We start from the raw sequence: 13,560 nt of genomic DNA on the forward strand, positions 1-13,560 counted from the left end.
TATAAATATACTAGAGGCCCAGTACACAAAATTTGTGCACAGGTAGAATCCCTAGGCCTGGCCAGCAATCAGGGCTGATCTGTGGGGCAACTGTCAGGGCGATCAGGGGACCCCCACTGGCACCCGCCTTGGCCGGCCTGGTGCTGCCCACTCGCTGCCGCTCCCCCCCCACCCCCCGCCACTAGTCACCTCCCTCTACAGGGCAACAGGCAGGGCAATCAGGGGGCCTCCACTAGCACCCACCTTGGCTGGACTGCAGGCTGGGGGCAGCTCCTGTGTTGAGTGTCTGCCCCCTGGTGCACGTTATAGAGACCCATCATTCTGCCATTCAGTCAATTTGCAAATCAGGCTTTTATTATATAAGATATAGATATAATCACTAATGGCTCAAGATGGAATGAAACTTAATGGAAATATAAATAATTTAAGTTGCAATAGTATAATTTTCTGAAAATAGTCAATCTAGAGTAGCCTAAATTGAGGAAATATAACGAAGAAATTTTACATAGTGCTTGGGGGCCTATAAACATTAGGCAATATGTTGTGGACACTCTAAGTCCACAAATTAAGGTGTATGGGGTTCCAGTTTGGATTCACCTTTAGACTCAGAAATCATTCATTCTTGGTTAGCAAGAGTTTTTGGTTAACTTGTTTAAAAGTTTGACATTTGCTAAATGGGAATAATATTTGCTTTAGATATGTCCAGGTTTGCAGTTCTTAAGTAATTCTATATGAAAAAAGAAGTAATTTTTTTAAAACTTTCTTTCCCTAGACTTTAAAATATGTGTCCTTTGTGGATGAATTCCACATTAGGATGGTGGGAGAGCAGCTACTTGGGAGAAGTCTGCAAGATGTCAAAGGCAAAGAAATCCCAGTAAGTTAAAACATTTAGTCTCCTCTCCCTCTCTCTCTCTCTCTCTCTCTCTCTCTCTCTCTCACGAAAACTTACTACTAAATATAAACACATCTAGAAATTTGTACAGATCATACTTGATGAATTGTAACAAAGTAAATACAAACACATACAACCAGCACACAGATGAAAAAAGTGAATATCACTTGCAGAAGTCCTGTTGATGTCTCTACCCTATCACTACCCACCCTTATTCCAACGGTTAGTTTTACCTCTTCTAGAATTAAAAAATATTTTTTTTACTTTTCAATTACAGTTGACATTCAATATTATATTAGTTTCAGGTGGTTACCTCTTCCAGAATTTTATAAAATTTGAATCCTATAGCATATATTCTATTGAGCGCCTGGCTTCTTTTACTCAACATCATTTTTATGAGAGTCATCCATGACATTGCATATAGCAATAGTTCATTCTCATTGTTGTATAATTAATATTTTATAAACATCCAGTTTATTTACCCTTTCTCTTGCTGACGGATAAATCTGAGTAGTTTCCCTTTGGGGTTCATGCCAATGATGCTGCTATGGTAAACATATGGCACCTGAACATATGGCATACAATCAGCTTTAGGAGTTACTATCAGACACTTCTCTAAGTGGGTGATCTAATTCACTCTCTCCTTAGCAGTTCAGGCTGTTGGACATCTTCACGAATGAATTAGTTTTCTATGGCTGCTGTAATAAATTACCACAAACTAAGTAGCTTAAAAAACGACAGAAATGGCCTGTCTCAAAGTTCTGGAGGTTAAAATGTCTGAAACCAGGGTGTGCTGCTGTGAACATTCATGTACGAGAACTTATTCACTTTTAAGGTACTTGACTCAGACTTTGAAGGTATATGTCACAAAGAGTAGACATTAATAAATGATGGCAATTATGACGATTTCTCTTGGAGCACAACAAAGGGATTTGCCAGTAGAGGGAGCCTGGTGGGAAAGGAGAGGAGCTCAGTCAACAAATATTTACTGACTACTGTGTGCTGGGTACTGGCCTAGGCATTGGGGATATGACAATAAACAAAACAGACAGGGACCCCACTTTCATGCAGAAGAATCATCAAGTAAACATATTAATTAAAAAGATCCTTTCAGCCCTAACCGTTTTGGCTCAGTGGATAGAGCGTCGACCTGCGGACTCAAGGGTCCCAGGTTCGATTCCGGTCAAGGGCATGTACCTTGGTTGTGGGCACATCCCCAGTAGGGGGTGTGCAGGAGGCAGCTGATCGATGTTTCTCTCTCATCGATGTTTCTAACTCTCTATTCCTCTCCCTTCCTCTCTGTAAAAAAAATCAATAAAATATATTTTAAAAAAATTTTTAAAAAAAGATCCTTTCAGATGGCAATAAGTACTAGGATGGAGAATCTCATGGTGCAATACTAGTAAGAGAATGACCTGGGAGGGGCATTACCTAGATTGGGTGGTCAGGCTGTTTTTGGAGAGGTGATAATTGCACTGAGGCCTGGCTATTCTGAATTTCATTTTCTAAATCTGTGCAATGGAGATAAGGACACAACTCATGAGATTCTTCGAAGGCTTAAATGAGGCCATGCTCGTAAAAGACTATCACAGTCCTGATACATACATTTAACACACGGTACTGATGTAATATTACATGTAATTTTGTGATTTAATAATGAAATGAAAGAACCTAGAACTCTAGGGATTGTCATTGCTGATAGGTTTGGAAACTTGACTTTTCCAGAGACCCTTAATGGACTTCACAGACTTGTCCAGGCTGCCCCTGTCTCTCCAAGACCCACCCCCCATTCCTGGGCAACCAGAGGAAATCCAGCTACTTAGTGAGGAGGAAGCACCCAGATCCAGCAGCAGCCCGAGCTGGTGCCAGTGCGGGAACTGCCTCCCATCCCAACTCCCCAGGAGTCACCAATGCCTGGAGGAGCTGTGCTGTCGGAAAAAGCCAGGTGCCTGCATCACAACCTCAGAGCCATTCAAGCAGCTCATCCTGTCCAGACGTGCCCTGCAGTTCCTCCTGCTCTACCAGGAGCCCTTGCTGAAGCTGGATGCGGATGCCACCAACAACCAGCTGCGGCACTGCGCCTACAGATGCTATGCCACCTGGCGCTTCGGCTCCAAGGACCTGGCTGACTTTGCGATCCTGCCCAGCTGTTGCCGCTGGAGAATCCGGAAAGAGTTTCCCAAGAGTGAAGGCCAGTACAGTGGCTTCAAGAGTCCTTACTGATGGAACAGAGCAGTCATAGGCAAATTACTTCTGCTTGCACCCCGAGCTTCAGCAGCTAAGATCTGTGGCCAGATTTCCTCCGCTGCCACTCTGCATGTGTCAGAGAGCAGAGAGATCCGGGTAAACAAACAAACCAGCCAGAATCCTTCAACATGGATTGAGAGTTGAGATTCAGACATCTGTCTCAATTTTGCCCCTGGGAAGCTGTGTGATCTAAGGCCTTTAACCTCTGTGCCTCAATTGCCTTAAGATTGAACCTACTCTCTTACAGAGATATTGGGAGGAAAAATTGAGACAGTGTATCCAAGCTTTCTTGTTAATGCATAGAGAGCTATATGAATACAAAGCAACTCATTATGAGGTCACACTAGGATAATGTCCAACTATGAACAAACTCTTTAGGTCTTGAGTCCTGGTTGGAGAATGTGAAGGATTCAAAGTGGCTACAAATTCCTTGGCCTTTGTCTCTCAGGACCTGAAGGTTATGTCTCCTCCCCTTTCGCAGCTCTGATTGCTTATCCAATAGTGGAAGTGATGCTGGGTCCGTTTCAAGGTCTTGGTCTTAAGAGGCTGGCAACTTCCACTCCCTGTCCCTTGACACTTGCTGTGCAGGAAGCCAGACCTCAGGTAAAAGTCTGACTATCCTGAGACAGCCCTGCTGTGAGGAAGCCCAAGCAACCATGTGGAGAGCAGAAATGACCGACCAGTCCCAGCTTTCAAATCATACAAGCCCAGTCACTAGGCATGGGAGAGATGACTTTAGGCCCTTCCAGAGCCTGCTAACATGTCTGCAACTGCATGAGACAACCCAAGTGAGAGCTGACTCATGAATGCACAGAACAAAATTGTTTTAAGCAAGTTTTGGGTTCTTTGTTCTATAGCAACAGGTAACTGGGACAAGAGAGCAAGCTGGATTCTTGGGGACATAGACTCAGCCCATACCTTCCCTGGTCCTAAAGGCCTCAGGGAGCCTGGACCACCTCTGGAGCTCCTTAGGGGCCTAGGTTCCCATTCAGCAGTTCTAGGAGGGCTGCAGATGGAATCAGGTAACTCACCAGCCCAGCCCTGGAATCCATCCAATTTAACTGCCACGCTGCCCAATACATTTCAATTGCATTACATTTCTACGACTGGAAATAACCACTGCTGTTAAGAACTGGAAAAGGCCGCCTTTAAGCTTTTAATGTCTTGCGCTTTGCAGCCAATTAAAGTAGATGCAGTCTGGATGCTACTCAAAAAGCAACCTATACCCAAACCTTTATCATATCCATACATCAGCCTCTAAAAATATGCAAATGGACAGTCCCAGGTTCTAGGATCCTCTTGCAGGATTTTCCTTTTCATGGTTTTGGCGCTAGAATCGACTATTTCTAAACAACTATTGTGAAGAATAAATAGAGACCACTATTCAACACTGTGACTAATGAAGGACATGTCAGGTTTTTTATACATACTCTAAGATTTACCATTTTTGATACTTTTTAAAATACAGCAGCTTTCTTTTGTGATCCAGGATTTTATCTGGCTTTCAACTCAGGAATCAAGCTCATTAGGCCAGATTGCACTGTCATTTTTGCAACCTTTCCAGTTTATTTTTAAAAAGTAGATTATATATATGACTTCTTCAGAACGGAGATTCTTACTCCAGAATTCTATTAACAGCTACAGATTTCCATTCTGATGGCCTCTGAGTCTTTATGCCTTTATTTTTTGGTGCCTGATTTCTGATGAGTTTCTGTCACCTTGTGGAGGCCCCAGATAGAGGCAGAATTTGAGGTGACAGATAATCACTAGATCCACCTTTCCCCACATATGCTTTAAGTGAGAGGGTGTTGTGTGACGTCAACAGTGTGTAAAATGTCTGACACTTCCTACAAAGACATGCATCATGTTTGAATTTTTATTTTTAGTCTCCTACATAAAATAATGTCATCACCAAAGGCACACCAAGGAGAATCACATTTTGTAGGACCTGTCTTCCTGTACTTCAATCCATTCTTCTGTTAATGATAACTGTACAATACTCACTGATTCATCTCTATATCAGAGATGTGCTTCCTTGTAACACTGATTTCATGCAGAATAGGTAATGAACTTGCATTCATCTCCTTAGAGGAAACCATTTTTTAAAACACTTCCTAGCCGAAACCGGTTTGGCTCAGTGGATAGAGCATCGGCCTGCGGACTGGAGGGTGCCAGGTTCGATTCCGGTCAGGGGCATGTGCCTGGGTTGCGGGCACATCCCCAGTGGGAGATGTGCAGGAGGCAGCTGATCAATGTTTCTCTCTCATCGATGTTTCTGGCTCTCTATCTCTCTCCCTTCCTCTCTGTAAAAAATCAATAAAAATATACTTTAAAAAAAAAAACACTTCCTAATTCTAGTTTGGCAATGTAGCTGTCATAACCTGACTGTTTTGATAATAAAAAATAATGTATAATTCATGATTATTGAAGTGTTTCTTGTCCTTCCTTTTCTTAGAATATCACCAATTACAGTTAGCTTGTTCACTGACATATTCATTTGATACATATATATGTACATATGTATATGTATACATATGTACATATATATGTATACATATATTCATTAAGGCACTGTGACATAAGATATATATTTGGTCTGTGCCCCCACTTCCTGACACAGAATTTCCATAGGATCCAACTATTTCACTTCTAGGCATATATACCCAAAAGAACTGAAAGCAGAGATTCAAATGGCTATCCATACACAAATGTTCATAGGAGTATTACTGACAACAGCCAAAAGATGGAAACAACCCAAGTGTTCATCAACAGATGAATGGACAAACAAAATGAAGAATATCCATAGAGTGGAATAATTATTTGGCCATAAAAAGGAATGAAGCACTGACACATGCTACACCGTAAATGACTATTGAAAACATTATGCTAAATGAAAGAAGCCAGGCACAAAAGATCAAATGTATGATTCCATTTATACAGAGTATCTAGCCTAGGCAAATTCATATAAATAGAGAACAAATTGGTGGTTGCCAAAGGCTTGAAGAGGAGGGGAAATGAGGAGTGACTACATAATGATGTGGGGTTTCCTTCTGGGGTAATGAAAGTGTTTTGGAACCTGACAGATATTTTTTGGCTGCTCAGAACAGGATACTGTTGATAGTGATGCTGCCAGCCATTCCTTACATTTCCCTTCGTCTTAGATACATGACCATGGTAAAGACTTTGGATCTCTTCAACTTCTGTACAGTGGGGCCTTGACTTACGAGTTTAATTCGTTCCGAGACCGAGCTCGTTAAGGAGCTCGTCAACTCAAAGCAAAAAATCAGCGGAAAGACAGCTGGTATCTCAAAAAACTCGTTAGTCGGGACACTCGTAAGTCAAGGCCCCACTGTACTTGAAAACTAGGTTGATAATTATGATGTATTTTCACTCAAACAACCCAACAAACCCAAGCTTGGTGCACTGCTTGAATCTATGTTCTGAGTATTTTCAAGAGACAAGTTAAAGATGATTTCTCCACTCATTTTAAATTTCTAATACTTTCCCGCCTTTATTATTATTTAAATTATCTAGCCAACAAAAATCTCTCCTAATAGTATGCCCACTGATTTTTCTATTGAGTCATTTGAAAGTTCTTAGTTATTATTCTTGAAAGTAAGTATCCAACCAATTATTATTTTATTTTAGCAATAATAAATCTAAATGTATATTTACACTATTGATAGAATTTCAACATATAAAGAATTTAAGGAGGTTTTTTTTTTTCCCCCTTCAGCTACAACTAGAATGTTCACCTACATTCAAAAGTGAATATCCACATATTAACAACAAATCCCAATGACAGGCCTAATTCAATCACTTACATTGATACTCTGATTAGAAACGAGGGTTACTTACGTGATACCACAGTCACTGATCACATCAAGTTCAAAGTGGTCAGAACTGATGTTGAAGTAGGCCTTCTGAAGGCTGAGACCAAAACCAAAGCCAAATGGCAGATTTGGGCCAAACAGAAGGATGAGGCTGATGATGCCCCAACCCTAGTTAAAAGTCCAGCCACAGAGAGAAGGAGAGGTGAGCATTCTGGGTAATTCTCAGGACAGGAAAGAGGCACCCTTTACTCTCAACTGACCCAAAGAAGAACTACCATTTGTCACCCCACTTCCCATGAAATTTCTTACTGACAGAGAAATGGAAAAAAACAGAAAGCGACAGGATGCTACCCTCCATAAACACTTCCTGTTGGTTGTGCTAACTTACAACTGCAGGAAGATGATGACATTCACAACAACACTTATCCCCATTCTTTAGATAAAAAGACAGGCTCCCAAAAAGCAAACAGCTTATCTAAGGATGCACAACTGGTAAATAATCTTATATATCCACACACATTCTGGCACACACAGTATCCACTCCTGAATACTGTTGATTTTCAGAAACATCAGGCACACAATCTCCACAGGTCGACCTCAAAACTCCTCCATCATCTCTTGTATTACTGGCTTTCCCCCCCTACCCATCTTCTATTCTCTGTTGCCTATCAAAGCATGTGGTCTTCGAGGTCTTTTTACATCCTAGAGATCAAACGGCAAATGTGCTGGGATTTCAAGACACAATTACAAAAATAGGTCTAGTTCATCTGCAAGAATATCATGCTCCCCAGTTTCTCCACTTCTATAACCTATAATTCACCCCACCCACTGAATGAGAGAAAATATTTGAAGATCATATATCATATAAAAAATTGTATCTAAAACATATAAAGAATCTTTACAACTTAGAGACAACCTAATTAACAATGTGCAAAGGAGTTGAACAGAAATTTCTACAAAGATATATAGAATGGCCAATATGCACATGAAAAGCCCAACATCATTAATCATCATGAAAATGCAAACCAAATACATATATAATACATTTACATATATGCATATTTAATTGAGTGCAGGTAGATTATATTCCATGTTAATTTCTTTCGGGGCTACTAAAGGGATATTAGAAAATATTTATTTTAAAAGGGACATTGGGTCTGACAGGTTTGAGACCCACTGATGCAGCAGATAGCACAGAGGATTATCTGTGATCAGCATATGGCCTTTTAGATTAGAGTCAGGTTTTTTTTCTGTTCTATAACAGCTTCAGCCTCAAGGATTCCATGGGGAAAGCAAAAACAAAATTAGAAAATAATTTATCATTATTCACTTTTACAACCAACCTGCTTTTCATTTAGAAGATGAGCTATTTCTAGAGGTATATGTAATTGTACATTTGGACCACATGAATCTGTTAGTTATACAATGACGTATTTCACAAGATCTGTGCCAGGTAAGTGAATCTTACATCTGTCAATGCCTGAACATTTAATGTAAACAATTTTTTCATTTCATCAAAGAATATTGCTTCATCTGACTGGCCTTTTGTGGCTCAAGGCCATTGTGACAAACATCATCTTTACCATGCTATAACCAATGACACCTAAGGCACACTGATGTTGGCCACTGCTGGCCTCTCAACTAAATGGTCACAGACTGAAGAGCTTTTTGGAGTTCTTGGCTCTGCTTTTTACAGGGACTTATTTCTCTCTCTCTCTTTTTTTTTAAAATATATTTTATTGATTTTTTACAGAGAGGAAGGGAGAGAGATAGAGAGTTAGAAACATCGATGAGAGAGAAACATCGATCAGCTGCCTCCTGCACATCCCCCACTGGGGAAATGCCTGCAACCCAGGTACATGCCCTTGACCGGAATCGAACCTGGGACCTTTCAGTCCACAGGTCGATGCTCTATCCACTGAGCCAAACCGGCTTTGGCAGGGACTTATTTCTCTTAATGGGCTATTATTGCTGTTCTTAATACTGGTGTCCTCAGGCAGTGCCTCCCACCTCTTTCTAATTTGCTGCCTTCATACAAACAGTTAACACCCACATTACTGGTGACAGTATATCTTTCATCTCTTGGAACCTAACATCATAACCAAAGTATTTTCAATTCCAACTTTCAGAAGCGTACCAGCTCAAAAAAAAGTACATATATTACAAGGTCATGGGGTATCTTAAGGGCAAAGGTGAACAAAGTGGGCAGAACCAGGAAATAGAAACTCAACAAAAACCAGAGGCCATTTTCTTACTCTCACCTCAGTGTTCCTTTGCCCATCTGCATCATTCTTTGATCCTGCAGGCTCCCCTCCTTGGCTTCTCCACCAAGATGACTCTGCCACGGCCTTGGCCAGGTAGCTCAGTTGGTTGGAGCATTGTCCTGATACACCAAGGTTCTGGGTTCAATTCCTGGTCAGGGCACATACAAGAATCAACCAATGAATGCATAAATAAGTGAAATAAGAAATGGATGTACCTCTCTCCTTTCCTCTCTCTTTAAAATCAGTATTTTTAAAAAATAGATGACTCTGCCCAGCCGCTGTGGCTCAGCGGTTGAGCGTCGACCTCTGAACCTGGAGGTCACAAGTTCGATTCCTGGTCGGGGCATATGCCCGGGTTGTAGGCTTGATTCCCAGTGTGGGGCTTAAGGAGGCAGCCGATCAATGATTCTCTCTCATCATTGATGTTTCTCTCTCTCTCTCCCTCTCCCTTCCTGTCTGAAATAAATAAACTCAATAAAAATATTTTAAAAAATAAAATAATAAAATAAAATATATGACTCTGCCACAACTCCTGAGGTTACTCACTTCAGTTTTAGTCACTTGCAGAGAACAAAGCGCCTCCTCTCTCCCACTGCAACCCTTCCAAAGGAGACCATCAGATCGACTCTGTTTGGGTCAGGTTACCCTTGTGGTTCAATTGACAAGGTCACAGCATAAAAATGGGTGCTGGGGCCATCTCTGTGAGGACGGGCAGTTTTTAGAGAACACTGTCATGAGTGAACTGGCTTCACATGCAACCAAGGACACCAGATAAGCCAGACTTAGGACTTTATCTAAGATAAAAATACTCTGTGTGAGGGCCTGAGGTTTTCCCCTACGAAGAAAGAACACGAGGTTTGGCTCATTATTTTGTGGTATATACTTCTTTTTTTTCCCCTGAGAACCTGGTTGTCTACTCTGTTTCTTTTTAAAATTTGATATATAACTCACATAAAATCTGCCCTTTTAAAGTGTACAATTCAGTGGCTTTTAGTGTATTTATAAGAGTTCTGCATCTAAATTTTCCAGAACATTTTATCACCCCAAATGGACACTTCATACATATTAGCTATCAATCCCAATACCTCCTTTCCTGGAAACCACTAATCTGCTTTCTGTCTCTGTGGATTTGCCTATTCTGGATGTTTCAAATAAACAGAATTTATACAACACTAGAGGCCCGGTGCGTGAATTCATGCACCAGTGGGGTCCCTCGGCCTGGCTGGCAGGATCTCCGACATCCCCCAAGGGGTCCCGGATTGGGAAAGGGTCGAGGCCAGGCAGAGGGTCCCCACTGGTGCACAATTGGGGCAAGGGAGGGATTCGGGAGGTTGGCCAACTGGGGAGGGACTACAGGAGGGCTCCAGGGTGTGTCTGGCTCATCCTGATTGGCAGGATTCCAGCAGCAAGCTAACTTACTAGTTGGAGCATCTGCCCCCTGGTGGTCAGTGCATGTCATAGCAAGCAGTTGAGCAGCCTTAGCATATCAACACTAATAAAAGAGAAAAATGGTAATTGGCGTAGGAGCTACCCTTTTCATTGGCTAATCAGGGCTATATGCAAATTAACTGCCAACTAAGATTGGCAGTTAACTGCCAACAAGATGGCGGTTAATTTGCATATGTAGGCACAATGCAGGGAGGCGAAAGGGAAAGCAGGAAGAAGCCCCCTGCCACTGACAGTGATCGGAAACCCAGGGGGGAGCTAAGAGCTGGAGGGCAGGGCAAAGGCGGCCCTGGGGCCGCCTTTGCCCTGCCCCCCAGCCATGATTGGAGAATCAGGTGCCTTTTCCGCCCTGGCCAGTGATAGCAGGAAGTAGGGGTGGAGCCAGCGATGGGAGCTGGGCACGGTCGAAGCTGGCAGTCCCGGGAGCTAGGGATCCCTTGCCTGGGCCTAAAGTGAAGCCCACCATCGTGGGGCCGCTGCAGCTGCGGGTCCCCGCTGCCTGGGCCGGATGCCTCAGCCAGAGGCGTCCTGCAGGGGCAGGGGCGGAGCCCGCACGATCACGGCACCCCCCACTGCCACTGCAGGTCCCCGCTGCCCAGGCCGGACGCCTAGGCCAGAGGCGTCAGGCCTGAGCAAGGGGCCGATACTGCAATTGGAGGGTGATGGGGGTCAACGCCTGAGGGCTTCCCAGTATGTGAGAGGGGGCAGGCTAGGCTGAGGGACACTCCCCCCCACACACACCCAGTGCACGAATTTCGTGCACCGGGCCCCTAGTCATTAGCATATTACACATTGATTGGTTGACCGGATGACCAGATGACTGGGCACTTAGCTTATTAGGCTTTTATTATATAGGATGTGACCTTTTAGCCCTGTTGGTGTGGTTCTGTGGTTGAGCGTCGTCCTATGGACCAGGAGATCATGTTTGATTCCCAGTCAGCTCATGTACCCCAGTTGCAGGCTCGATCCCCAGTGTGCAGGAGGCAGCCAATCAATTATTCTCTATCATCACTGATGTTTCTATCTCTCTCTCCTTCTTCCTTCTTCTCTGAAATCAATAAAAATTTAAAAATTTAAAAAGATGTTTCTAGCTCTCTGTCCCTCTCCCTTCTTCTCTGTAAAAAAATCAATAAAATACATTTTTAAAAAATTAAAAAAGGAACCTTTTGTGTCTGGCTTCTTTCACTCAGCATAATGTTTTCAGGGTTCATGTGTTGTAGCATGTATCAACACATAATACATATATTTTTATGTAGCATATAGCATATATATATATTTTTTTTATATTTTATTGATTTTTTACAGAGAGGAAGGTAGAGAGATAGAGAGTTAGAAACATCGATGAGAGAGAAACATCGATCAGCTGCCTCCTGCACATCTCCCACTGGGGATATGCCTGCAACCCAGGTACATGCCCTTGACCAGAATCGAACCTGGGACCTTTCAGTCCGCAGGCCGACGCTCTATCCACTGAGCCAAACTGGTTTCGGCTATAGCATATATTTTTATGGCTAAAAATATTTCATTGTATGGCTATAGCACATTTTACTTATCCATTCATCAGTAGACAGGAATTTAGGTTACTTCCACTTGCTAGCTATTAGAAATAATGCTGCCATGAACATTCATGTACAAGTTTTTGCATGAACGTATCTTTTCAATTCTCATAGGTGTGTGTGTGTGTGTGTGTGTGTGTGTGTGTGTGTGAAATTGCTTGGTCATATGGTAATTCTGTTTAACACTTTGAAAAAGTGTCAAACTATTTTCCAAAATGGCTGCACCATTTTACTTTCCCACCAGCAATGTGAGGCTTCCAATTTCTCTACAACCTTGCCATTTTTTTAAAAAAAAAATATGTATTTTTATTGATTTCAGAGTGGAAGGGAGAGAGAGATAGAAACATCAATGATGCAAGAATCATTGATCGGCTGCCTCCTGCAAGCCCTACAGTGGGGATTGAGCCTGCAACTTGGGCATGTGCCCTGAGCAGGAATCGAACCGTGACCTCTTGGTTGATAGGTCGAGGCTCGACCACTGAGCCATGCAGGCCGCCCGGGGACCCTCGCCATCTTTTTAATTGCCTGTTTTGAGTTATAGCTAAGCCAGTGGGGTGAGGTATGTCATTGTGATTTTGATCTGCATTTCCCTAGTGACTGGAGATATTGAATGTGTTACACACCCTTATGGAGCATTTGTGTACCTTCTTTGAAGAAGTGTCTACTCAAACCTTTTGGCCATTTTTCTCACCTGGCTCAGGCTGCCTCCTCCCCCGTCCTGCAACTAAGGGAGCATCTGAACCGGCTCAGGGTGTGCCTGGCTTCCGTTCCAGGAGGGACACTGTACAGGGTGCGCAGCTCCAGCTCAGGGCTCCCAGGGCACCTGGCCCGGCGTTTAGGTCACCCCCCGCCCCGCCCCCAGAGGCTGAGAGGCAGCACGGCCCCCCACCCACGCTGTCCCCGCGGGCCCCGCCCCCAGGCCGCTCGGAGACCCTAGACCCCCTCAGGGGGTTGCTCATTACCCCTCCTCACTCGACCTAAGCGGGCCACTCCTTCTCCTCAGCCCTCCTGAGGGGTCACTCAACCCCCTCCCTCCGTCCCCCTGAAGGCGCGGGTCGCTCGTCCTCCGCGGTCCTCTCGAGAGGGTGTCTGTCCCCCCGACTCCCCAGCCTCCAGAGGCGTCTCCCGTGTCCGAGGGGGAGGTCCCACCTACCGCCTGGCGGGTTCCCCACGGGCGCGCACCGCCTCCTTCCGAGCCCTCCTCCGCGTGACGTCGCCGCGGAACGAGGCTCCGGGCGAGACTCCAGACGGGAGAGGGCGGGGCTCCTGGCGGGAGGGGGCGGGGCTCCCGGCGGGGAGGGGGGACTCCAGGCGGGGAGGGG

The 13,560-nt window shown here is 43.9% G+C and overlaps 2 protein-coding genes across 6 annotated transcripts in view; one reads left to right on the plus strand and one right to left on the minus strand.

Moving 5' to 3' along the window:
* P2RX7 (purinergic receptor P2X 7) overlaps positions 1-5,267 on the plus strand; it is a 42,528-nt gene extending 37,261 nt beyond the window's left edge. For all 5 annotated transcript variants that reach the window (XM_059676812.1, XM_059676816.1, XM_059676814.1 and 2 more), the window contains 2 exons: positions 773-874; positions 2,618-5,267. In XM_059676812.1, coding sequence (XP_059532795.1) covers positions 773-874; positions 2,618-3,115 — 600 coding nt within the window. In that variant the 3' untranslated portion in view covers positions 3,116-5,267. The remainder of the gene's footprint in view (positions 1-772; positions 875-2,617) is intronic.
* Positions 1-13,508, minus strand: part of IFT81 (intraflagellar transport 81) — a 126,161-nt gene extending 112,653 nt beyond the window's left edge. The window contains exons 1-2 of the mRNA XM_059676808.1: positions 13,392-13,508; positions 9,234-9,384 (exon numbers count right to left, since the gene is read on the minus strand). Coding sequence (XP_059532791.1) covers positions 9,234-9,262 — 29 coding nt within the window. The 5' untranslated portion in view covers positions 9,263-9,384; positions 13,392-13,508. The remainder of the gene's footprint in view (positions 1-9,233; positions 9,385-13,391) is intronic.
* Positions 13,509-13,560: the final 52 nt, after the last annotated feature.

This window comes from Myotis daubentonii, chromosome 19, assembly GCF_963259705.1.
Source record: "Myotis daubentonii chromosome 19, mMyoDau2.1, whole genome shotgun sequence".
In the NCBI taxonomy this organism is placed as follows: domain Eukaryota; kingdom Metazoa; phylum Chordata; class Mammalia; order Chiroptera; family Vespertilionidae; genus Myotis; species Myotis daubentonii.